This window comes from Sinohyriopsis cumingii, chromosome 2, assembly GCF_028554795.1.
Source record: "Sinohyriopsis cumingii isolate HCF-2022 chromosome 2, ASM2855479v2, whole genome shotgun sequence".
Taxonomy (NCBI): domain Eukaryota; kingdom Metazoa; phylum Mollusca; class Bivalvia; order Unionida; family Unionidae; genus Sinohyriopsis; species Sinohyriopsis cumingii.
This window is the reverse complement of record NC_142962.1, coordinates 142,407,468-142,432,333: the sequence shown is the minus strand read 5'-3', so window position 1 is coordinate 142,432,333 and position 24,866 is coordinate 142,407,468. Positions and strand designations below refer to the sequence as shown.

The window sequence follows — 24,866 nt, the reverse complement described above, 5'->3', positions numbered from 1 at the left end:
CTAAGTAGCAAGTAGCAAATTTTTATATGTAAAAGTAAATAATTTCTTTGCATGTATTTATTATATTGTTATTGTTCACTCATATTCAACATAGCAACAACCATTACAATTAGGCAGAAAGGATAATGAATTATGTACACAATCAACTTATCCATATCATAAGGACACTCTTCAAAAAGAAAACCATTTTTGGAACATGCTCATTTTCAATAGCTTTGTGTAGGTACTTGCTAGAAATGCCTGGAAACATGGAAAACCTCAAATGACCTTCATTTTGATTTAAAAATTGCAAGATCTACTTTTCTTGGAGTTAGGAGAAAGGTTTTAGTTGGAAAGGCTGTTTGTAATGTGCAAAATTCAAAACCTAAGGGTTCTGAAAGTTCCTTCTTTTTATGAGTTCTTGGTAGCAAAATCTTTCTACTTGCTACTGAGTAATTCAAACCCAGCAAATAAGTGCAAAAGTGAACATTTTTCTTATGGTTTTTTTAAAGTACATATCTTAATAAGTTCTGATAACAATGTATTGCTTCATGTTCTGTGCTTCAAATCATAATATGCTATGCAGACCAGGTAATGGTCAAATGAAAGAACATGGTAACAAAGATGTGTTTCAAATTACGATGTGCAATGCACATGACACTAATATGACTAAGTAATAGTCATACAAATAAACTTGGTAATAGAGATGTACTTCAAATCTTGATGTGCTATGCAGACCAACATTACTGGGTAATGGTCATTCGAACTGAACTCAGTAATAGGGACCCTAAAATATTCAAAAACAGATAAGACTTTCAGTAACTACTCATCTCAGCTTCTGTAACAGTCAACTCCCACAACAGATTGCCATGCTGCATACTAGACCAAGCAAGAGACAATATGGCAGATCAAATATTTTTATCATAATGTTTTTCAATGTCTATTAACCACAGTGAAAAATAATGTTTTTCATACTTCATGCCAGTGAATTAATAAATTGTAATGTTGGAAAATTCACTAATTTACTGACTAGCATAAAATAAAGAGTATTTGTAAAAGTAAACTTACATCATTTGAGCATAGCATGTTCACTTTACAATCGAGTATGATGCAAACAAAGATTTCTTGTACAAGTTGGTAAAATTTGTCTTTTTGTTATTAAAAACACAAGAAACATTGCAGATGATTATCATGTCACAATCATAATGACATCACCTACTGTATAATCGAGTGCACTAAGTTTGATAGGTGTATCCCACAAGCCTTTCTCACATCGGCAAGCTGTATCACATATAAATATAGAAATTAGATAATGAGTTATTCCTTACTGCATGAGTGATGACATTAGCTATTTGTTCCATATCAGTGGGGATGTATTGCTCTCCAGCCTTGGCCCTTTGGTTCTTTAGCCTGGTAAAAAGAAGTAAACATTCAGAAGCCATTAGTTTAAGATTTATTTTACGGCTATATTTCAAGGTTCCCTTTAACTGAAAAATATCATGATGGAATTTAAGAAAGGCTATCTGTGACTAAAGTCAACTCTGGATATGTCAGGAACCTATGGACTGTTATACAATTTGTATGTTATGAACTCTGAAAGCACATATTGATACATCATTAATTGGCAATTAAAGACTGGTTTTACACAATATACCAAACATTTTAAATACTAAAAAATTTGCATACCTTTTCCATTCCAAAACTGATAAATTTTACTTCTGGTTCAGTAAGTCCCTACACTGTACACATCTACATAAATAGAAACATGTACTCAACTACTGTATTGTACAATTTTTAGAGTGATTTGATATCAGAGTGGTGACATGTATGCTCTAAGTCCACTTTGATAAGCTACCTCTTTATATTCCAAAAGCTTCTTTCATTTTCATGTCTGCTGTTACAAAATAATGGAGACCAACAAATACAGTTTCATCTCTGCTGGCACAAAATGATGGAGATCCACAAATACAATTTCATGTCTAATGAATTGATAGAGACCCACAAATACAATTTCATGTCTAATGAAATGATAGAGACCCACAAATACAATTTCATGTCTGATGCCACAAACTGATGGAGACCCACAAATATAATTTCATGTCTGATATCACAAACTGATGGAGACCCACAAATACAACTTCATGTCTTATGTCACAAACTGATGGAGACCAACAAATACAATTTCATGCTTGCAGCCACAAATTGATGAAGGCCCAAAAATACAATTTTCATGCTTGCTATCACAAACTGATGGAGACCCACAAATACATCATGTCTGCTGTCACAAATTGATGATGACCCAAAAATATAATATGTACTCAGGGCACATGGGCAACATATTTTTTTCTTAGCTAAATTTAAAAAGAACAACAAACAAAAGGATGGGATGGGGTTGGGTGGGGTGGGATGGTGAGAGCATTCAGTGGTTATATCAAAATTAATTGAAGTTTCCTTTAATCCTTCCCACCCCTTTTTTTGCTAGCTGGAAATTTATGAACACTCCAACATAAATATCCAATATTAGAAAATGGAGTGGGAAGGTTCAGAGGAAACTCAGATTATATAAAAAAAATGAACTGACTTACTTTGATAAATCAATACTCGAAGAAAGTTGTCTCCGGAGGTATGCCATGGTGATGGTGGTAACACGAAGAAAACTTGTAAAATTGAAGCTGCCTGTTTCTGTATGTTTGTCTGCCTGCAGACAGATTCTCAGTTTATCCTGAAAATGTCCATTTGTCTCCTTTCACACCAGCAGAGCTGCCTTCACTGCAGATAGTATCTGAATTGAACTCTCTTTTCCTACAGATCAATTCACACAACTCCAACAGATCATAAATTTTCAGTGCTCATACATGTAAGTTGTATTACTGACAGTGAGCCAGCTTGTGTGATGATATAACCTTCTAAGCTCAATGTCCATCTTCCACTGTATATTTATCCTCCTTCACAATTAACTATGGATAAATGATGAAGAGGGTCAGGTCATGATGATTGCTCTACTGGTGATAGCCCTCATCACCTGAAATAAATGCACATCAGCTGATAACAAAGTGCCTGATTATTTATAGAAACAGAGATTTTATATCAGGTGTAACTTCTTTTACTAAAAGCTGTTACAATGTTTTAGAGAACTATCTTCTGACATTACCTATATAGAACATGTATGTAATATACTTGTCTCTACCACAAATGCCATAATGTGTGTGCTAGGCATGAGAGGTGTAACATCTTGATAGCCTTGTATATGATCAAACATCAAACTCAGCTTATTACCACACAAATACAGTACAGCAACTCTTGCCTTAAAAGATACCACTACATAAAGGTGTATGTCTATAAAAGACATGTAAGAATTACCATGAACTCCTTATATGGGTATCCAACAAAAAAAGGACACCTGCCTAATGTGGACAGTGGACACAGATTAGTTAAAAAGGTATATATCTTCATGGCATTATAAGAGGTGTGGTGGTTTACTGGTTAACATGCTGGACTCGCGATTAAAACAGTGTAGACAACTGAAAAGGTTTCTTCCTTGCTCTGGACAATTCTTGATTATTAGAACTTTCCCCTACTCAGAGTATACATATATTAGAGATCAAAATTTTTGGCAATATCACACTGCCTTCATAATATTTCCCTCCATCTCAATACTGTCCTTTATAGATCTATTTCACTGCATACATGTTTTTTTTTTCCAACAGGTAAGTGACAATATATACACTTAATTCCCCTTTAAAAGGTGTTTCCACTTACATGATCTACAGGTTAGGATACCAATAACCATACCTATATGTGACAGTCCACATGTTTGGAAAGGGATGAATTTGTTTCAGATTTTCCAGAGAGATGAGAGCAAAAATCAATCATCCCCTTAGAATCACTATGGATTAAACTGAAACCTGAAAATGTGCTCTGAAACACATGTTGCTAACAACATGTCTCATTGGTCACAATATATAAATGCACAATTTTAAAAAGAAAATTTAATCCCCAAAAATGGAGGGGGGACACCTTTATTGTTAAACTAGAATCTTCAAAACACTTCCTCAGATAGGAAATTATCTTTTAAAACTAAATTGCTTGTTTCACAGCAATTAAAGTTGGCAATTTGCACTTTTCTTATTTTCTGTCCAAGTATAACATTGTTCAGTAACTTTAACATGCTTTGCTGAGAAATGCACTTGATTATTGGGTTATAGTATTGTTTACTAAGACCTGTAGTACCATCACTCCCGGAGGCCCCGAGTGGCCGAGTGGTCTAAAGCGCTCTTCGTTATGGATCATTGCCATCTCACCTCTGTCTGCGGCGGTTCGAGTCTAAGATTCAGCCAATGTGGGTATGTGAGAAGCTTGCCAGTAGCTTCTCAAGGGTCGGTGGTTCTTTCCGGGGTTTTCCCGGGTTCTTCCTCCACCATTAATACTGGCCGCCATGTATAGCCTATCGTGTGCTGAAAAATGGCGTTAAACCCCACAACAAAAACAACAACAACAACAACAACAACCATCACTCCCACCCCATGCCAGAACATATAAATTAACACTAATTAAAAGTGAAGAACTGTTGTGCACATGTATTCTAATCAACAGTCCAGATCACACGTTACTTTAAGCATGAAAGAACACATTAAACAAATATTTATAGAAAAATAATACAAGCTTCTTTCTTGGATGAATAAGATCAATGTAGGCTTAAAAATACATATTTCCACCTATGTCAATGACCCACAGTGTATGATGTGACACATTATCTGCTAAATCCAGCTATCTAAACTACATGTATACAATGAACCCTATCATTTCAGATATGTTTCACTTGGTTTACATAACAGCTTACCATTTCTTAAGCAGAATGTGTAGTATTATTGTAAGAACACATCCAATGTAAACTAGATATCAAACTTTTTATCATGTAGTATTGTAAGAACACAATGTATGTAAACAAGATCCCAAACTTTATATCACGTAGTATTGTAAGAACACAATATATGTAAACAAGATCCCAAACTTTATATCACGTAGTATTGCAAGAACACATCCATGTAAACTAGATCCCAAACTTTATATCACGTAGTATTGCAAGAACACATCCAATGTAAACCAAATCCCAAACTTTTTATCATGCAGTATTGTAAGAACACCTCCAATGTAAACTAGATCTCAAACTTTATATCATGTAGTATTGTAAGAACACAATATATGTAAACAAGATCCCAAACTTTATATCACGTAGTATTGTAAGAACACAATATACATGTATGTAAACTAGATCCCAAACTTTATATCATGTAGTATTGTAAGAACACAATATATGTAAACTAGATCCCAAACTTTATATCACATAGTATTGTAAGAAAACAATATATGTAAACTAGATCCCAAACTTTATATCATGTAGTATTATAAGAACACAATATTTGTAAACAAGATCCCAAACTTTATATCACATAGTATTGCAAGAACACATCCAATGTAAACTAGATCCCAAACTTTATATCATGTAGTATTGTAAGAACACATCCAATATAAACTAGATCACAAATTTTATATTACGTAGTATTGTAAGAACACAATGCATGTATGTAAACTAGATCCCAAACTTTATATCATGCAATATTGTAAGAACACATCCAATGTAAACTAGATCTCAAACTTTATATCATGTAGTATTGTAAGAGCACAATGTACGTAAACTAGATCCCAAACTTTATATCATGCAGTATTGTAAGAACACATCCAATGTAAACTAGATCACAAATTTTATATCATGTAGTATTGTAAGAACATGACCAATGTAAACTAGATCCCAAACTTTATATCATGCAGTATTGTTAGAACACATCCAGTGTAAACTAGATCCCAAATTTTATATCATGTAGTATTGTAAGAACATGACCAATGTAAACTAGATCCCAAACTTTATATCATGCAGTATTGTAAGAACACATCCAATGTAAACTAGATCCCAAATTTTATATAATGTAGTATTGTAAGAACACAATGTATGTAAACTAGATCAAAAAACTTTATATCATGTAGTATGTAAGAACACATCCAATGTAAACTAGATCCCAAACTTTATATCATGTAATGTAAACTAGATCCCAAATTTTATATCATGTAGTATTGTAAGAACATGACCAATGTAAACTAGATCCCAAACTTTATATCATGCAGTATTGTAAGAAAACATCCAGTGTAAACTAGATCCCAAATTTTATATCATGTAGTATTGTAAGAACATGACCAATGTAAACTAGATCCCAAACTTTATATCATGCAGTATTGTAAGAACACATCCAGTGTAAACTAGATCCCAAACTTTATATCATGCAGTATTGTAAGAACACATCCAATGTAAACTAGATCCCAAATTTTATATCATGTAGTATTGTAAGAACACAATGTATGTAAACTAGATCCCAAACTTCATATCATGTAGTATTGTAAGAACACATCCAGTGTAAACTAGATCTCAAACTTTATATCATGTAGTATTGTAACAACACATCCAGTGTAAACTAGATCCCAAACTTTATATCATGTAGTATTGTAAGAACACATAAAGTGTAATCTACATCTCAAACTTTATATCATGTAGCATTGTAAGAATACAATATATGTAAATTAGATCCCAAACTTTATATCATGTAGTATTGTAAGAACACAATATATGTAAACAAGATCCCAAACTTTATATCATGCAGTATTGTAAGAACACATCCAATGTAAACTAGATCACAAACTTTATATCATGTAGTATTGTAAGAGCACAATGTACGTAAACTAGATCCCAAACTTTATATCATGTAGTATTGTAAGAACACATCCAATGTAAACTAGATCCCAAATTTTATATCATGTAGTATTGTAAGAACATGACCAATGTAAACTAGATCCCAAACTTTATATCATGCAGTATTGTAAGAACACATCCAGTGTAGTTGTTGTTGTGGGGTTTAATGCCATTTTTCAGCACGATAGGCTATACATGGCGGCCAGTATTAATGGTGGAGGAAGAACCCGGAAAACCCCGGAAAGAACCACCGACCCACGAGAAGCTACTGGCAAGCTTTCTCACATGCCCACATTGGCTGAATCTTAGACTCGAACCGCCGCAGACAGAGGTACATCCAGTGTAAACTAGATCCCAAATTTTATATCATGTAGTATTGTAAGAACATGACCAATGTAAACTAGATCCCAAACTTTATATCATGCAGTATTGTAAGAACACATCCAGTGCAAACTAGATCTCAAACTTTATATCATGTAGTATTGTAAGAACATGACCAGTGTAAACTAGATCCCAAACTTTATATCATGTAGTATTGTAAGAACACATCCAATGTAAACTAGATCCCAAATTTTATATAATGTAGTATTGTAAGAACACAAGGTATGTAAACTAGATCCCAAACTTTATATCATGTAGTACTGTAACAACACATCCAGTGTAAACTAGATCCCAAACTTTATATCATGTAGTATTGTAAGAACACATCCAGTGTAAATTAGATCTCAAACTTTATATCATGTAGCATTGTAAGAACACAATATACATGTATGTAAACTAGATCCCAAACTTTATATCATGTAGTATTGTAAGAACCCAATATATGTAAACAAGATCCCAAACTTTATATCATGCAGTATTGTAAGAACACATCCAATGTAAACTAGATCTCAAACTTTATATCATGTAGTATTGTAAGAACACATCCAATGTAAACTAGATCTCAAACTTTATATCATGTAGTATTGTAAGAACACATCCAGTGTAAACTAGATCCCAAACTTTATATCATGTAGTACTGTAAGAACATATCCAGTGTAAACTAGATCTCAAACTTTATATCATGTAGTATTGTAAGAACACATCCAGTGTAAACTAGATCTCGAACTTTATATCATGTAGTATTGTAAGAACACAATATACATGTATGTAAACTAGATCCCAAACTTTATATCATGTAGTATTGTAAGAACCCAATATATGTAAACAAGATCCCAAACTTTATATCATGCAGTATTGTAAGAACACATCCAATGTAAATTAGATCCCAAACTTTATATCATGCAGTATTGTAAGAACACATCCAATGTAAACTAGATCCCAAATTTTATATAATGTAGTATTGTAAGAACACAAGGTATGTAAACTAGATCCCAAACTTTATATCATGTAGTACTGTAACAACACATCCAGTGTAAACTAGATCCCAAACTTTATATCATGTAGTATTGTAAGAACACATCCAGTGTAAATTAGATCTCAAACTTTATATCATGTAGCATTGTAAGAACACAATATACATGTATGTAAACTAGATCCCAAACTTTATATCATGTAGTATTGTAAGAACCCAATAGATGTAAACAAGATCCCAAACTTTATATCATGCAGTATTGTAAGAACACATCCAATGTAAACTAGATCTCAAACTTTATATCATGTAGTATTGTAAGAACACATCCAATGTAAACTAGATCTCAAACTTTATATCATGTAGTATTGTAAGAACACATCCAGTGTAAACTAGATCCCAAACTTTATATCATGTAGTACTGTAAGAACACATCCAGTGTAAACTAGATCTCAAACTTTATATCATGTAGTATTGTAAGAACACATCCAGTGTAAACTAGATCTCGAACTTTATATCATGTAGTATTGTAAGAACACAATACACATGTATGTAAACTAGATCCCAAACTTTATATCATGTAGTATTGTAAGAACACATCCAATGTAAACTAGATCCCAAACTTTATATCATGTAGCATTGTAAGAACACATCCAGTGTGAACTAGATCTCAAACTTTATATCATGTAGTATTGTAAGAACACAATATATGTAAACTAGATCCCAGACTTTATATCTTGTAGTATTGTAAGAACAGATCCAATGTAAACTAGATCCCAAACTTTATATCATGTAGTATTGTAAGAACACATCCAATGTAAACTAGATCCCAAACTTTATATCACGTAGTATTGTAAGAAAACAATATATGTAAACTAGATCCCAAACTTTATATCATGTAGTATTGTAAGAAAAGATCCAATGTAAACTACATCCCAAACTTTATATCATGTAGTATTGTAAGAAAAGATCCAATGTAAACTAGATCCCAAACTTTATATCATGTAGTATTGTAAGAAAAGATCCAATGTAAACTAGATCCCAAACTTTATATCATGTAGTATTGTAAGAACAGATCCAATGTAAACTAGATCCCAAACTTTATATCATGCAGTATGTAAACTAGATCTCAAACTTTATATCATTTAGTATTGTAAGAGCACAATGTACGTAAACTAGATCCCAAACTTTATATCATGTAGTATTGTAAGAACACATCCAATGTAAACTAGATCCCTAACTTTATATCATGTAGTATTGGAAGAACAGATCCAATGTAAACTATATCCCAAACTTTATATCATGCAGTATTGTAAGAATAACATCCTATGTAAAGTAGATATCAAACTTAATATCATGTTGATTTTCCCTATTTTACTACAGCTGTATATAATTAATAAGTACTTTTTTGTGGGAGTAAAACTAGTTTTAATTATGTAATACTTACCTGTTTCTATTATTAAGCTTCAACTTTCCTCAATGACAATACCTCATCCATGATAGATGCACCAACTCCTGGTTCTAAGACTTTCTTAAAACATCTAGTTTAACTGTCTGATCTACATCATGCAGCCTATGCACTATAGTGCATCCTCATTCTTTTTCAAGATGTTTGACTAATGAAGGACATCAGTGCAGGATCATTAGGGGGCATCTAATAGTGACAGGTAAGTGCTACATAATTAAACGTAATTCCATTCTCCCTAAAAACTATGTTTTAATGTCAGCAATAACTTAACTGTCAGCATTATTAAGCTGAATTTGTCAGTAAGGAGGTTGTATGACGGACTTGAAGAATTAAATGTGGAAACTATATTGCTCACCTTGTAGCTGAAAACGACAAGTCTCTTTCTGTGAGAGATGTGTAAGCTCTCTTGCCTGTGAGAAAAATTCATCTCATGATAATGGATGCTGAAATAACAGCAAAGCCCCATAAGGGGAGAAAAAGCCTCTTCCTATCTGTCATTCTCCATCTAGCAGATGCTGAATTGAATCTAAGTACCCAAAATGAGGAAGGAAGTCTCTCTCAATCATCCCCAACATATATACAATGGAGACTATGGCTATCGACTGTGGATGGAAATACCAATGGAAGCTGGAGCATGTCCTTGTCATCTGAGGTATACAACCAATGATGTGCTTTTTGCTGGGGAAAACCCACCTAACTCTGTGTGCAGATGTCTACCTGGCTGAGGATTTACCTGTGGTTAGATAACATGGAACAAGAACAATGCACATGTGGTTTTACACAATGGGGTAGGAAGGATGCTTTTGCTACAGGTTCTACATGTCTGCTCTGGATAACCACCATAAAATGGTTGATCACCAGACAGCTCATTTTGATGCAAAGTTTCAATCGCATATGAAACTATTAGAAAGTCCAATCAGATCAAGGAGGTGGTACATGACTTAAAGCAGCATATTGACATTTCTGCACTCCATATCAATCCAATTCAAATCAGCACAAGAAAAGGTAGAGACTTCACCAACTGAGACAGTTCTTGCTAATGAGAGCACCGATATAGATGTTCATAAACTTTAGGTCATCTATGCTCAAGTAACCTGAAAGTATGCAGGTTTCAACAGATTTTATCATGAATCTTATGATTACTGAGGGAACAGGTTCATCCATTGCCAAATAAATATATGAGAAACTTTATGTGGCTGAAAGCATTAAAGAAAAGATATATCTTCAGTGCAGCTGTGATGTGTTTTAAGTATTATGACAAAATAAAACTTTATGATACCATAATACCTAATTTTGTGTTTGTTTCAAGAAATCTATAGTCTGAGTATTGTTACCTTAAAAAATCTGTCCAATCTAAGTCATGAAATGTCCACATGCAAAAAGCGTGATTAAAACAAATGTCCTAATGCAATTTTGACCTTTCAAAATCACTGCCTTCAGTAAAGTTGTTGACAAAAACATCAGTACATTCTTAGGTGACTTTACCGAGAAGGTATCCAATACAAATCTCAAATCCTGGTAATGTAAACACCATTTAGGTTCATTTTGGTCTCCATCTGGATATAATGCAATGTGAAAAGACCAATCCTTGAAATCTGTGTTATAGTCATTTCAACCGCTGTTGATCCACACTTACTGGTACCCACCACAAGCTTGATACTTTTTTATGGTTTTCACAAGGGATGAATGGGTATCCAGCAAAATTTCCCTACCCATCCATCCCTAGTTTCCACCCCTTTTTGTATGTTCAGAGAGAAGAAAACAAGTTTGAAGATCCTAAATAAAAGCATTCAGAATATAAAAAACTAGTCCCATTACCCATTGAAAATGGGATGGTCAGTCCCTAAAGGACCATGTATTAGCAGGGTTTTAAACTTTTTGCTTTCCCTATGGATGCTTTCAAGATTTTGACCCATTTTAGCATCAAGCCAGCATCAGGTACCTATTAGTACTAATATTAGTACTTCTACCTTCCTTCACCAGCTGAGTTCATAAACATGATTTATGACTATATATCATATATTTATCCACAAATGTGATACAGCTGCTCTGTTATTTCTATACCAAGCTTTATTTTTACTAGTGCTCCATTTACAGCATCTTCACTAGCCAAGGTTCTGATATGATAACCCTATCTAACCCTAGCAAATCAAACAGATATTTTAGTGCTTTGTCCTAGCAACATCTATTGGATTTAATGAGTTACCTCCCTTAGTATGTAATACTAAGTAACCAATAGCGTGGTGCATTGTAGATCAGCCGAAAATAGCGGAGGCAATTAACTACAAAAAGATACTTTATAAGTCTGACATCAGAAGTATGACTATTTACCAGAGAGAAGACATTACAGGTGCATTTGAGTGAAACGCATTTGTACAAACATGGACAAGCAGTGGAAAATTGTATATTTATGAGTCCATTCAAATTATGTGCTCCCCTTGTTCTGATCATGTATGAACAGTGTTCAAATCTGAACAGCTTAATTTTGATTAGATAGTGTGGCAAGCCACCATATCCAATAAATTCACAGACCCGAAGCATAGAAATATCCACTTGATCCGCCAAGGTGTAGATACAGTTAACAATTATTGGAACCTTGGCTAGCAAAGATACATTTACATGCAACATCAGTTGTTGTTGTTTGGGGGTTTAACGCCATTTATCAATGAAATGACAGTTTGTACATGGCAGCCAGTATAACTGGTGGAGGAAGAACCACAGAAAATGCTGGTAAGAACCACAGACCCATAAGAAACTACTGCCAAGTTTTCTCACATTGGCCAAGCCTGAGACTCAAACCCATGCAGACAGAGGCGAGATGGCAGTGACTGGTAATGGTAAGCACATTAGACAACTTGGCCATCCTGGACCCCACATCAGTAATATTTAGAAATTTATTTTTAGATCTCAATTTTCAGAGTTAGTGAAGTATCCAAACATCACATATCAAAAAGTTTTCATCAGTGAACAACTGGCTAATTCAAAAACCTGAAAACACAAGTAAAAGAAATCATAGCAAAGAATTATCTATATATCAAGTACTTCCATAGTAAGAGAATTTGGATTACCTAGTTACCATTGTATGCATGGCAGTAAAATGATATTTGTCCAGGATAAATGTGGAAACACTGACAATAAAAATACAGAAGAGAAAAACAAGAAATTGCAGTTCTTTTCAGCTTTTGAAGTTGGTAAGGATGAACTCACATTATTTATTTCCTACAATTTCTAAAACATTTTAATGGGTAACAGATCACAATGTGTCTACAAGAACTATTTGTAGATGATTTATGAAAATAATTTTCATAGGAAGGTTGTCATAAAAATGATTCACATCTGTGCTTTTCAAATCAAATATCAGATAAGACTGATCAGAAATCCTTATCTCTTATTATGTGCACTTCTTGTAAAACAAAAGGGAATGTAATTTCTCAGTGCTACAGGTTGAAAAATAAGTCACAGAATAAAGACAGTACTATTCCAAATGCTCTTTTTTAAAAAGGTCAAGGTCACATTGAAAGCAATAAACTTGTTGGGCCAAATTAACCCTAGTCTGATTATATATTGGAGATTATGAATCATTCATATCAGAAGGTTCTATAACACTTATTGGTGATCTGCCAAGCTTATCCCTATTAAAATATTAACGGACTCGAGAGTTTATCAGTCATTGTTATCAGGTAATTTACCATTGTCTGAGAAGTCTTCTTCAAGTGCAAGTGTTCCTTTTCATGTAGTAGAGTACTGCTTTCTTAATGTTCCTCTCCAATGTGTCAATTTGGCATTAGACGTAGTCTTGACATTAGACATAGTCTCAGGACTGTGACTACCAGAGAAGTGACTTCTTTTGCTATCAGGACCATTCATTTATTACAAGGCAATGACCTAGCTGAAGATAAGGTCATTGTTAATCCACTTGTAAATGACAAACCTTGTTTGGATGTTGATCAGAAAATTATTCCTTTAGCTGACACATTTATTGGTCAGTCTTTTGATGAGGTCACTTTTGCTCCCAGTATTGATCAATCAACAGATATGGATCTTAGTGAACTTCTTTTTACTATTCTTTCTCTCTATTCTAATCAGTTTGACAAAAGACATTCACTTGTTGACAGGAACAAGATCCTGAGATGTCCTGTTTGTTTCATATGGCTATTGAAAATGAAGCCACACAAGGCTAGTTTTTCATTTTGTGAAAAATGCAGTCCTTATGAACAAATGGAGACCACCTGAGGTACATGCTAGTGATGAATGGTCAGTGAGCTTTCAAATTAATGAAGTCATATTAACAGGAAATTTTTATTCTAGCCCACGAAACTCCCTTGGCTGGTCATTTCAGAGTCAACAAGACTTATCACAAGATCCTGAATAATTTTTATTGACCTATAATTAAAAGTGATATTTTCTAAATACTGCATATCTTTTTTTACAATTGTCAAATAGTAGGAAAACACAATCAAAAGTTACCTTCAGCTTATCTACAACCTATTTCTGCATTTGATGAATAGGGGCCCCGAGTGGCCGAGTGGTCTAAAGCACTCTCCGTTACAGATCACTGCCATCTCACCTCTGTCTGCGGCAGTTCGAGTCTCGGATTCAGCCAATGTGGGTATGTGAGAAAGCTTGCCAGTAGCTTCTCGTTGGTCAGTGGTTCTTTCCGGAGTTTTCCTGGGTTCTTCCTCCACCATTAATACTGGCCACCATGTATAGCCTATCGTGTGCTGAAAAATGGCATTAAGCCCCACAACAACAACAACAACAAAGCATTTGATGATTCATTTAGAAGAATAATGGTGCAATGTGTAGGTCCCTTACCCAAACCCGTATCAGGCAACCAATAGTTGCTGATAATAATGGTGCATCCACAATATTTCCAGCAACAATTCCTTTGAGAAATATTAAAACTAAAACTATCATAGAAACTTTGATACAATATTTTAATGTTTTGATGTCCTTTCCAAATCTGTCCAGTCTGATCAAGTGTCAAATTTTATGTCTGGAAATTTCCAATAAGTTATGCATGAATTAGGCATCCAACAGTTCAAATCTTCTGCCTATCACCCTGAAAGTCAAGGGGCTTTAGAAAGATTTCATCAAAATTTGAAGAATATTTTTCAGTCATATTGCTGTGAAACGGGTAAAGATGGCATGAGGGTGTTCATTTGTTGTTATTTTAATTTAGAGAATCAGTTCAAGAATGAATCATTGGGTCTTAGTCCTTTTGAACCTGTTTTTGGACATACTGGCTGTGAACCACTGAAGTTGTAGAATGAGAAACTTCTGCCAAATGAAGATTACAAGATTAATCTTCTTGACTACATTTGGATTTCAAATATAAATTATCAAAGGCTCATAAAGTATCAAGAACTAATCTTCATTCTCCTCCATAAAAAATGAATTTCAAGTATGAAAAAAAATACAAAGGAAAGGATTTTTCAGTCTAGTGATAAGAGTTCTGACCCATACCTCAGAATCCTTTTTGGGACAAACTGTATGGGTCTTATACAATTGAAAAGAATGCAAATTACTTAAATTATATCATTAACACTCTTGGCAGGCAGACACAGAAACAACTTTGTCATAGAAGGGGTTTTAAAAGTTCCTTTTACTCTGAACTGGATGGGTTTCAAAGGCAACTCAAAACAATAATGTTTTGTTATTTGAATTGTAAAACTGGCAAAATTAATTAAATAACTAATAATACACACAAAAAACTACAACAAATTCAGAGACATGAAAATTCAGATAAGAAAACTTGCAACCGATTTCTATGAAATGTTCAAAATATTTTACATCATGAGGTTTTCGCTGCCTTGAATTCAGCCAAATGATGTATAGTACAACTTCCAAATAGTTCATTACTTCAGCATTTCCATAAAATGTGTGCCCATTTATGGTAATTCTGAAAAGTTAAAAGGCTTTCATTCCAAAGGTCAAATCTGAGGTCACTGTGTTAGAATCACATCAAAGTTATTAAGTTTAAGTTTTTCTTTTGGTATACGATTTACAGGGAAATTTTTCTGGCAGACTACATCTTCATCTATCGGGTGGATACTAATCATTTAATTTTAACGGCACATTTATTTAGCTTAATTTTTATTGAATAAAGAAACAAATATCCTCAATCTGAGGACAGTTACTGGCAGGCTGCAGAACATCACTGTTCCTCAGAACAATATTTCAACATGTACAAATATTTGTGTGCAATAAATATCGCAGCCTTTTGTACAAAAATTACACCAATGACCCTGACTTTGCTGATCCATAACTATCACCAACCTAGAAGTGACACTAGTAATGAAGCTGCCACAGATAAGCTTTCGTCATACAATAGTGACAGTCAAGGCTCTGTAATGTCTTCATTGCTATGGAGAAACGATCAAGAAAAATACTTCAACGTTTATTGAAGCTCAAATTGTTGACAACTCTGAGGCACTCAGTTGGGCAAACATGAAGACAATATTTCTGTTACAATTAATGAATCAAATTGGATTTTTGGTGCATTAAAAAAAAGCATGAAATGTGCGAGAAGCATTGTTCTGAAAGTTTCCCAAAGGCATGGATAAAAAGAGCAAAGCAGCTTTCAACAAATGGTAAAATATACAGTGGGCAGTGTTAGTTTTTGGTAACTTGGTTCCACAGTATCATGTTTTCTCTACCATCCAAATAAAAAACAACAACAATAATAAAACAAATCCAACAATCCCCAATCTGCTATTTTTTACTTTCATATTTAAGTCCATACACTAAAATTCAAATCTTACAGTAATTTCTTTTACATTACTGTATGGCCTTACATTACTGAAAAAAACAACTATTTTAAATCATAACAAAGAAAATTAAAATCAATTATTCCTAACTGGAGACGCACAGTACATAAAATAAATAAATCTATACTTGTTGCCATGGCAGAGTCTACCTTACTGTATATTCAAGTAGTGTCCAATTACTGTACTGCAACTATACCATCATATATTAGAAGCCATGGATTATGCTAGAGGGCGCTTGCAACCAATATTAATATTTTTTCAAAATGGCAACCTCATTACCACTGGTACTTTCTCCACTTTCATATGTAAAATGCCGACATTAATGCATCCAAATGTATTCATGTTTGAGAGGTCAACAGCCTATATTCAGTGTATATGACATTGGGCCTTCTGAACAGCATATTCAGCAGAAATAAATGACAGTATCATTTTTCAAAATGCAGTAAAACTATAAAAAAAGAATATATATACCTACTTTTTAAATACTCTGGAGATCATTTTACACAAATAATGCTACAATATGTGAGAATATATGTGGAAAACACTTGAATTACCTCTTTTAATAGGTCACCCATGCTAGCAAGAAAAGTAACTTTTTCTGGCACATGGGTACATAAAAATGTAAACAATGACAAAAATAGTGCATACATTGAGTTCAAAATCACACAAACTTTGTTAATGATAAAATTTTAATTATTCTGAAATAAAAGAAAACCAATTCATGGCATTTGTTGTGAATATCAATCTATTCTGTATATTGCCATTATAAAGAACAAATAATCGATCTGTATGATATCACTTTATTTAAAAAATAAATAATCATAAATATTTCAACAGAACTCAGTGACAGTTCCTTCTCTCTCACTCTCTGACTTCACAATACTACTTCATGAATTGTATAATATTGTTGAAGATTGGTCAGAATTTTTAAGAAAATATCACAAGTTTTTCACATCCAAAATGTAAGGTTGCAACATGCTCAATTAACACCATAGAAATGCAGATTTACTGCAATAATAAATTGGCGGAAAACCTACATATGAAGAAAAAGTGAATGAGGAATTTGTCAATTATTTTGTCCAGATGACAGTTCCTTTGTATAATCGTGGAAGAATTCAAAGTTATTTTTCTGTTTGTTTATTTTTTATCATTAATTTTAAAGTTTTAAAATTAGGAAATTTGACCACAACTATCTTATAATTAAATTCTAAAGTGGCAATTGTTGTTTACAAAATTGTGATTTCAGATTTAACACATATGTGATGTGATGTGATTTTTGATTTTTAACGTAGCTTTAACAATTTTTCAGTCATATCGCTACGATGTCTGCAGTGTGGCAGTTTATAGTGATGTCTAGCACTGGGGCATCATGCCGCAGACATGTAGCATGATGTCCCACCCAGTCACATTATCCTGACACCAGGCCGACCAGTCCTAACACTAACCTCTTAATGCTGAACGCCAAGCGAGGCAGCTGTTAGTACCATTTTTTAAGTCTCTGGTATGACTCAGCCGGGGATCGAACCCACGACCTCCCGCATCCGAGGCGGACGCTCTAACCACTAGGCCACCGGAGCGGTTTAACACATATGTACAAGAACACTGTAATGATTAAGCACTAGTATTAGTTTTAAGAGTAACATAATTTCAACCTGTGTATAACTCATTGTTATGGTATTTCATGCAAAAATAAAGGGGGGGAGATTAAAAAATAGGCATAAATAGGCTTAAGAAGCAGTCGAAACAATAAAAAAGTGAATTTATTATCAAATGCAATGTTCACAAAACATTTCTATAAAAAAACAATATGGAAGAAATATGCAAGTTTTAGCTTGAAATAAGACCAATATTAAAATGGTGGACGGTGCAGGTATTTAATTGCATGCTGTGAATTTATTTGAAAAAATATCATAAAGTTGAGTTCATTTTTTTTAATTCTGCACACTCAAATTATGCAGAAAACATTACATTTTTATATATTCTATAATTCTGAAGAAAAAAATCATCCCCTGTTGGTACGTATATCATAGTATTCTCAGTGGATGAACAACAGTAGAAAACAAATACATTTACATTATTCAGCAAAATCCATAGTCAACGCTTTATTAGTATCATGCTGTACTGTAGTACTAATATTAGTACCCTGACTCCTACCTCGTGGTCAGGTTTTCTGTTTGTTTATTTGTTATCATTAATTTTAAAAGTTTTAAATGAAGAAAATTTACCACAACTATCTTATAATTAAATTCTCAACCACAATAAATCAAGTTGAGGCTACGACATTGTAGCAAGCTGTACTGTACTGTAACAGTTCAATTTCTTTTTACACGACTGTATTTCGTCTACTGCCAATTATCATGCATTACTGATTAGGCAGACCCCTTTTAGAAGAATGTTAAACGAAATGAAACAAACGACAATACAGAAACACAATAACGTTATTGCCAAAATTTTACGAAAATTAATTATTAATTTCAGATATCTATACTGAATTTGTAAAAACAGCTGATATCGGATAAATTGCCATTCCAAGTGAGAATGAGACCAATATTAAAACGAACACTGACTGTTTTCATCATAACTCTTACAAAAGCTGTAATTATACGCTGCTTAACAGATATCTCTTCCAAAACTATGGCTTACTAAAACCAGGGCTCATTCTCTGCAATCCAGTCGTTTGACATTTGAAGAACACCTATTCACTAATCTTTGGATAGGGGACAAGCACATGAAACGGAACCGGGAGGAAACTCTCTCCAAGTCTCTCGCAAACGGCAAACATAAATAAGCAGTTGGATTTCGTCAAGACTAAATCTGCTTCTCAGATAAACTTTCATTAAAACACAGATTCTGACACTTTGTTTATGAAACAAAATAGTGTTCGGGGATATTGAATAGCTTTGAGTATGAACAGGTATATCACCTTCATTACTGTAAATGGCAGAAAAAGCATTTAAAAAACGTCATAGAAGAAGAAGAATTTCGTCTTCAACGTCTTTTTGGAGGGGAACATATTGGAATGGACCTTGTGAAATGTACTCCTTCTTCTTTGAGGGCCTGTATGGGAAGATTGCTCTAAAATAATAATAATAATAATATTATTATTATTATTATTATTATTATTATTATTATTATTATTATTATTATTTCAAGTCGGAATCGAAATACTATAAAAATTTTCTTAGTCAAAATGGCTCAGGAGCATAATAAGGAAAGTAAAAATTTGCAATACAATTTTATTAGGGAAGATATGCATTTAATAGAACAGTTGCATCGGGGAAAGCAGCAGGGAGCGTGAACAGACCACTTGCTTAAAAGTCCAAATATGAAAATAAAACTTCATACAAAAAAATGAAAAATATAAGATCAATAACACAAAACCGAGGCCTCTAACTAAACCCAAGAGTTTCTCTGAGTTAGCTCATTTTGTTACTTCATTTTTGTCCTTCGTGTTTTTTTAAATTTGTATGCGTGTTTGTTTACCTGTCAGACACTCATTTGTGATCGCATCCTCCCTGCTGCAATCTTTTTATCCAAAGATTTTATCAAGACCTACATGATATCGCAACCGAGGATCGTGCAAATTTATTATTATAAATTCATGTGGGATAGACTGTGCTTTTGAAAAGAGGTTTTTGATCCTAATCATGTCCATGTCTCCTGAACACCAAGTCTGATGAATATTTTGCAGAGTATGTGTATCGGGGAGCTCCGAGTGGCCGAGTGGTCTAAAGCGCTCTCTGTTACGGATCATTGCCATCTCACCTCTGTCTGCGGCGGTTCGAGTCTTGGATTCAGCCAATGTGGGTATGTGAGAAAGCTTGCCAGTAGCTTCTCTTGGGTCGCAGGTTCTTTCCCAGGTTCTTCCTCCACCATTAATACTGGCCGCCATGTATAGCCTATTGTGTGCTGAAAAATGGTGTTAAACCCTATAACAACAACAACAACAGTATGTGTATCAACTTCATTAAACACGACTAAAATATTACAGTTATCTCTGATCACTTTAGGTATTTAGTTATTTGTGTATATCGTTGAGTAATGTATATAACATCGGTGTTTTTGTGTCTGCCTCAAGAAAATATCAATGACATCCATGTTGTACAAATGTAATAAATAATATGGATTTATATTATGTTTGATGCTGAGCATCCACTCTCACCAGTGGATTAACAATTATATAACAGAAAATAAAAAGCGTGCAGTTACATGTGTAAAATGTGGTACAAAAAATATATAAATTTATCTCCCTTGACAAGTCAAGGAAAACAGGCAGTGATATCGCTGCTTCATTAGAAAAATTACCAGGAGCTCCATGGGCTAAGTATCCAGGAGAAAAACATCTTCCCGGATATAATTAATGTGGTCCTGGAACCCGACTTGATATCCGACTTGACGAGTGAGATCAAACAAGACCTGGAGAGTATCCAATAAATGCAATTGATCAAGCATGTCACGTTCATGATGTAGCGAATAAAAATAAGGATTTACAACAACGACATATTGCAGATGTGAAGTTGATTCAGTCGTTAAATTCCATTTTAAAAAAATCTTTCAGAGAATCATTAGCTAATTGGTTGGTAAGATCTACGATGAAAGGTAAGCTAGTATGGGCCGGTAATTCATCAACCGATTATTATTATTATTATTATTATTAGTAGTAGTAGTAGTAGTAGAAGTATGTTTATTGAATCGATTTATGATAGCCCAAGCGGATATTGGAGGGGTTGAGCAGTGATTAGTAAACTCACTGATGCAGCAAATGTTACACGTTTTGTTGCTGCAAATTGGTTAGCACGACAGGTAACATGGCAAATGTATTAACCACCTAAAAAAATCCAGCATGCACATTTTGATGTCAGCACTCCTAATAAAGTTCATCAAGCATATATTTTATTTTTACCACATGATACTATTAAAATTGGTAGACGTCAATCACATACATACAAATACGTATTAATCATCGTTGACGTTGCAAGTAGGTATAAAGAAGCAGAACAACTATCAACTAAAGCAGCAACTGAAGTTGAATCTACGTTTGAACGAATTTATCAATGAGGATTCGGTAAACAAGGTGGTATACGATGGTCACAGTTACTATAGGTTGATTCTGGCAAGGAATGTCTTGGTGTAGTATTGTCTCTGATGAAAACACATAATGTCAAAATTAGACGAGGACATACTGCAATTCGTGATGAGGCAATTGTTGAACGATTTAATCGAACACTTGCTGAGAGATTGTTTGGATATCAATATGCGAAGGAAATAATTCAGAAAGATATGAGATTTTGTGAATGGGTTGCAAGACTACCAAGTGTAATGGCTGCGTTAAATAATGAAAACACTCATGTGATTTCTATGAAACACATTAATGCAATTACAACAAAGAAACATACCAATACAAAAACATGATTTTTCAAAACAACCAGTACAAGGTAATGTGACTGTCAGATATTTAAATGAACCTGCTGAACTTGAAAAAGGTATTTTAAAAAAGAGCGACTGATCCTTTTTGGAGTTATATGACACATAAAATTTCCAGCGTGGTAAGATCCACGGGTAGACCTGAAATCTACAGATTAGATTCAACTGCTCCTCAGCGTGGGTTTGTATGCGGGCAATTACACGTAATTCCTGAAGAAACAATTACCACCACATTCACTTTTGTAAACTAGCACCTTGATGTCGATTACACTCAAGACAGGTCAGCATAATATTTTCACGTGTGTGACCAAAATTACTATTAATTCTGTCTACGGTAAACTGTCTTGGATTATTATTTGAATATTGCCACAACATTACTGTGTTACAGCTTGCACAATGATTATTTTGCTGTTGTTTCAGCATCACGATAAATTCAATGTCGAGATCAAACTCACGTTTATTTTTTGTCACATTGTTTATAACTAAATAATTTTTTCTTACTACATCATTATTGATAACATTATTGCTATTACCAGCAGTTTCAGCAAAGTTTATAATAACCCTCCGCAGTTGAGATATTCTTCTGACTTGAGGCACTGCGAGATAAACTAAATTTGACTATTCGATACAATCATCAACAATCAAAATATTAATATCAGAAATAGTTAATCTTTGAAATTAATGAATGGTTATATCATATCCTGGAGTCCATGGAGTTTTGTTCATTGTTAATGCGCTTTCAACAACACTGACAGGAACTAAAACAATATCATTTAGTGCAATATTTTGTTTCTCTGATCATCCTGGTATATCAACTTCAATATTCTGTCATCGCGTATCTTCTGGTCGATAACACAATGGTGTGGGCAGATTTAACATTTTTTTTTTTATGTAACATAAATAATTGTTGTTGAAGTGTATAAAGAACTATCTTTCTACTTGCAACTATCAAATCATCTGGTCTCCATAATTTTCAAAATTTGTTAATAGTAGTTTCTGAAATTATTTGACACCTTGTTTCACACTGAATTTTATTTGGTTGTAGTCTGATTAATTTCTTCAGCTCTAAAAATTCTGGATCAAGTGCTTTATGAGCATCATTTATTTCCTCATAATAATCTACAAAATTCCTCAGCCATTTATGTGGAGACAATCAAACAAAAGGTGGCGGTTGACCAAGATCGCCAAACATTACACAGCAGTATTTTTTGCCAACAACCAGTCAAGAAATAATTTTGATGTCTCCAGCGGCACTGTACATATTTCATCCCAGATAATAATCTTTGGAACATATTTTTCACCCATTCGTTCAGGAGTCCATGTATCACCCTTCCACCGAAAGAAGCTGTGATAAGTATGAGATTTGTTGTAGGGTTTAAAGCCATTTTTCAGTACACAATAGACTATACATGGCGGCCAGTATTAATGGTGGAGAAAGAACCCGGGAAAGAACCACCGACCCATGAGAAGCTACTGGCAGGCTTTCTCACTTACCCACATTGGCTGAATCCGAGACTCGAACTGGCGCAGACAGAGGTGAGATGGCAATGATCCATAATGGAGAACGCATTATACTCATCCGCTTGGGGCCCCTAAGTATGAGATTTAACTCCTCGATCGTTCATTTCTCTGGTGAGTATATGTGTCAGTGTTAAAACAACCACATCAACATAGTTTGAAGAACTCTTACAAAATAACTCAATCACACGTTTTTTTTTACCAGAACCTCTCGGTCCATTAAAATAAACATTCTTATGTCTGGCGACAGGATCATATACCGATGGTGCTGATGATAAGTTTGATATTTTATTATTTTTACAATAAATATTTTTTTTACTTAGACATCGGCAGATTCAGAATAGCTAAGTATCTTTTCTTGTTTATTCTCCATTCGCCCCATGATGTATAAGCACCCATATGTAAGTGTTCTAACAGTCTTGCATGTTTTGTATTGATATAAAATGAATCTGTAGCGATTCTAATGGCAAATTCAGAAAATCTGTTTATCATCGATAACAAAATTTATCAAAACATACGCAAACATTGAAGATCTTAAATGAGTAAACTGCGGTGACTCATCATCAATATAACTCACAATTGTACCTAAATTAGTTCCATTTGGCAAGGAAACTGTTTCTCGACTTGTAAACATATTTCTCTTCGTTGTATCAGCAATTATAAAATCTAGTTGAGCATCATCTATAATTAATCTTGTACAATGACGTTTATGATCATATGATCCTCTCTGGGTAAATTTACCAATTATTTTTCTGCAAGATCTTTTGCGATTTTATTCTCAAAATCGGTTATATCAGGATTTTCATCATCAGAATATTTCTTTTGCTGTGGTAACCAAACTTGTTTATGCGGACTATATGATATAATTGTTTTACTTACAATCAACGATATCAGTATTTTTACATCAAGTTTTAACCATAATAATACTACTGGTGCACACATTTTTTTCTAAAACATGTTTGCTAAACCAGACATAACAAACTGGATGAAGATCTTCAGCAAACTTAAATTACTCGATACAAGCGAATCCAGTCAGGTCAAAATCTAGTAATGGTCCGTTCACCGAAATTCTGGTCATCTCGTGCGTTGAATGTCCAAATTGCTCAAAATATTTAGAACACTCATTCCAAAAAGAAACTTCCGGGATAACATCCAACCATATCAACAGAGATAACATCTTTATAATCGTATCTGGTATGGAATCGTAAAACAATTAATGAGCAACTTTTCACGATTGTTGGTGTATTTCAGCGCAAGATTTTTCATTTCTTCGTGGAGAGATTATGTTTGATAAATCTCACCATTAGGTCTTACAAACTGATCAAACTCTTCTTCGATGCAGATACTTCCATCAGGTTTTATTAATTCATTGTAATTTTCTTCAGGATCCTGAAATAACCATACTGATACAGAATCACTTTTACTTATTTCGTTAAATAATGTCTCCTTCGTAAAATTTAACAGTTCGATCTCATGGAAATATTGCGAAAGCCTACGTCCACGCATGCTCATTATGATCAATAATATTTATCGGAGCTCCTTTCGATTTATATTTTG

At 33.8% G+C, this 24,866-nt stretch overlaps 1 protein-coding gene across 7 annotated transcripts in view; it reads right to left on the bottom strand.

The window, feature by feature from the left end:
- LOC149805977 (monocyte to macrophage differentiation factor 2-like) overlaps nt 1–19,111 on the bottom strand; it is a 62,327-nt gene extending 43,216 nt beyond the window's left edge. For 3 of the 7 annotated variants that reach the window (XM_089950774.1, XM_089950778.1, XM_089950777.1), the window contains exons 1-3: nt 19,011–19,110; nt 2,565–3,001; nt 1,308–1,389 (exon numbers count right to left, since the gene is read on the bottom strand). In XM_089950774.1, the coding sequence (XP_089806900.1) occupies nt 1,308–1,389; nt 2,565–2,611 (129 nt within the window). In that variant the 5' untranslated portion in view covers nt 2,612–3,001; nt 19,011–19,110. Of the gene's footprint in view, nt 1–1,307; nt 1,390–2,564; nt 3,002–18,934 lie in introns of all 7 variants that reach the window. The other 4 variants (XR_016419835.1, XM_089950779.1, XM_089950776.1 and 1 more) reach the window with 3 other exon arrangements.
- Nucleotides 19,112–24,866: the final 5,755 nt, after the last annotated feature.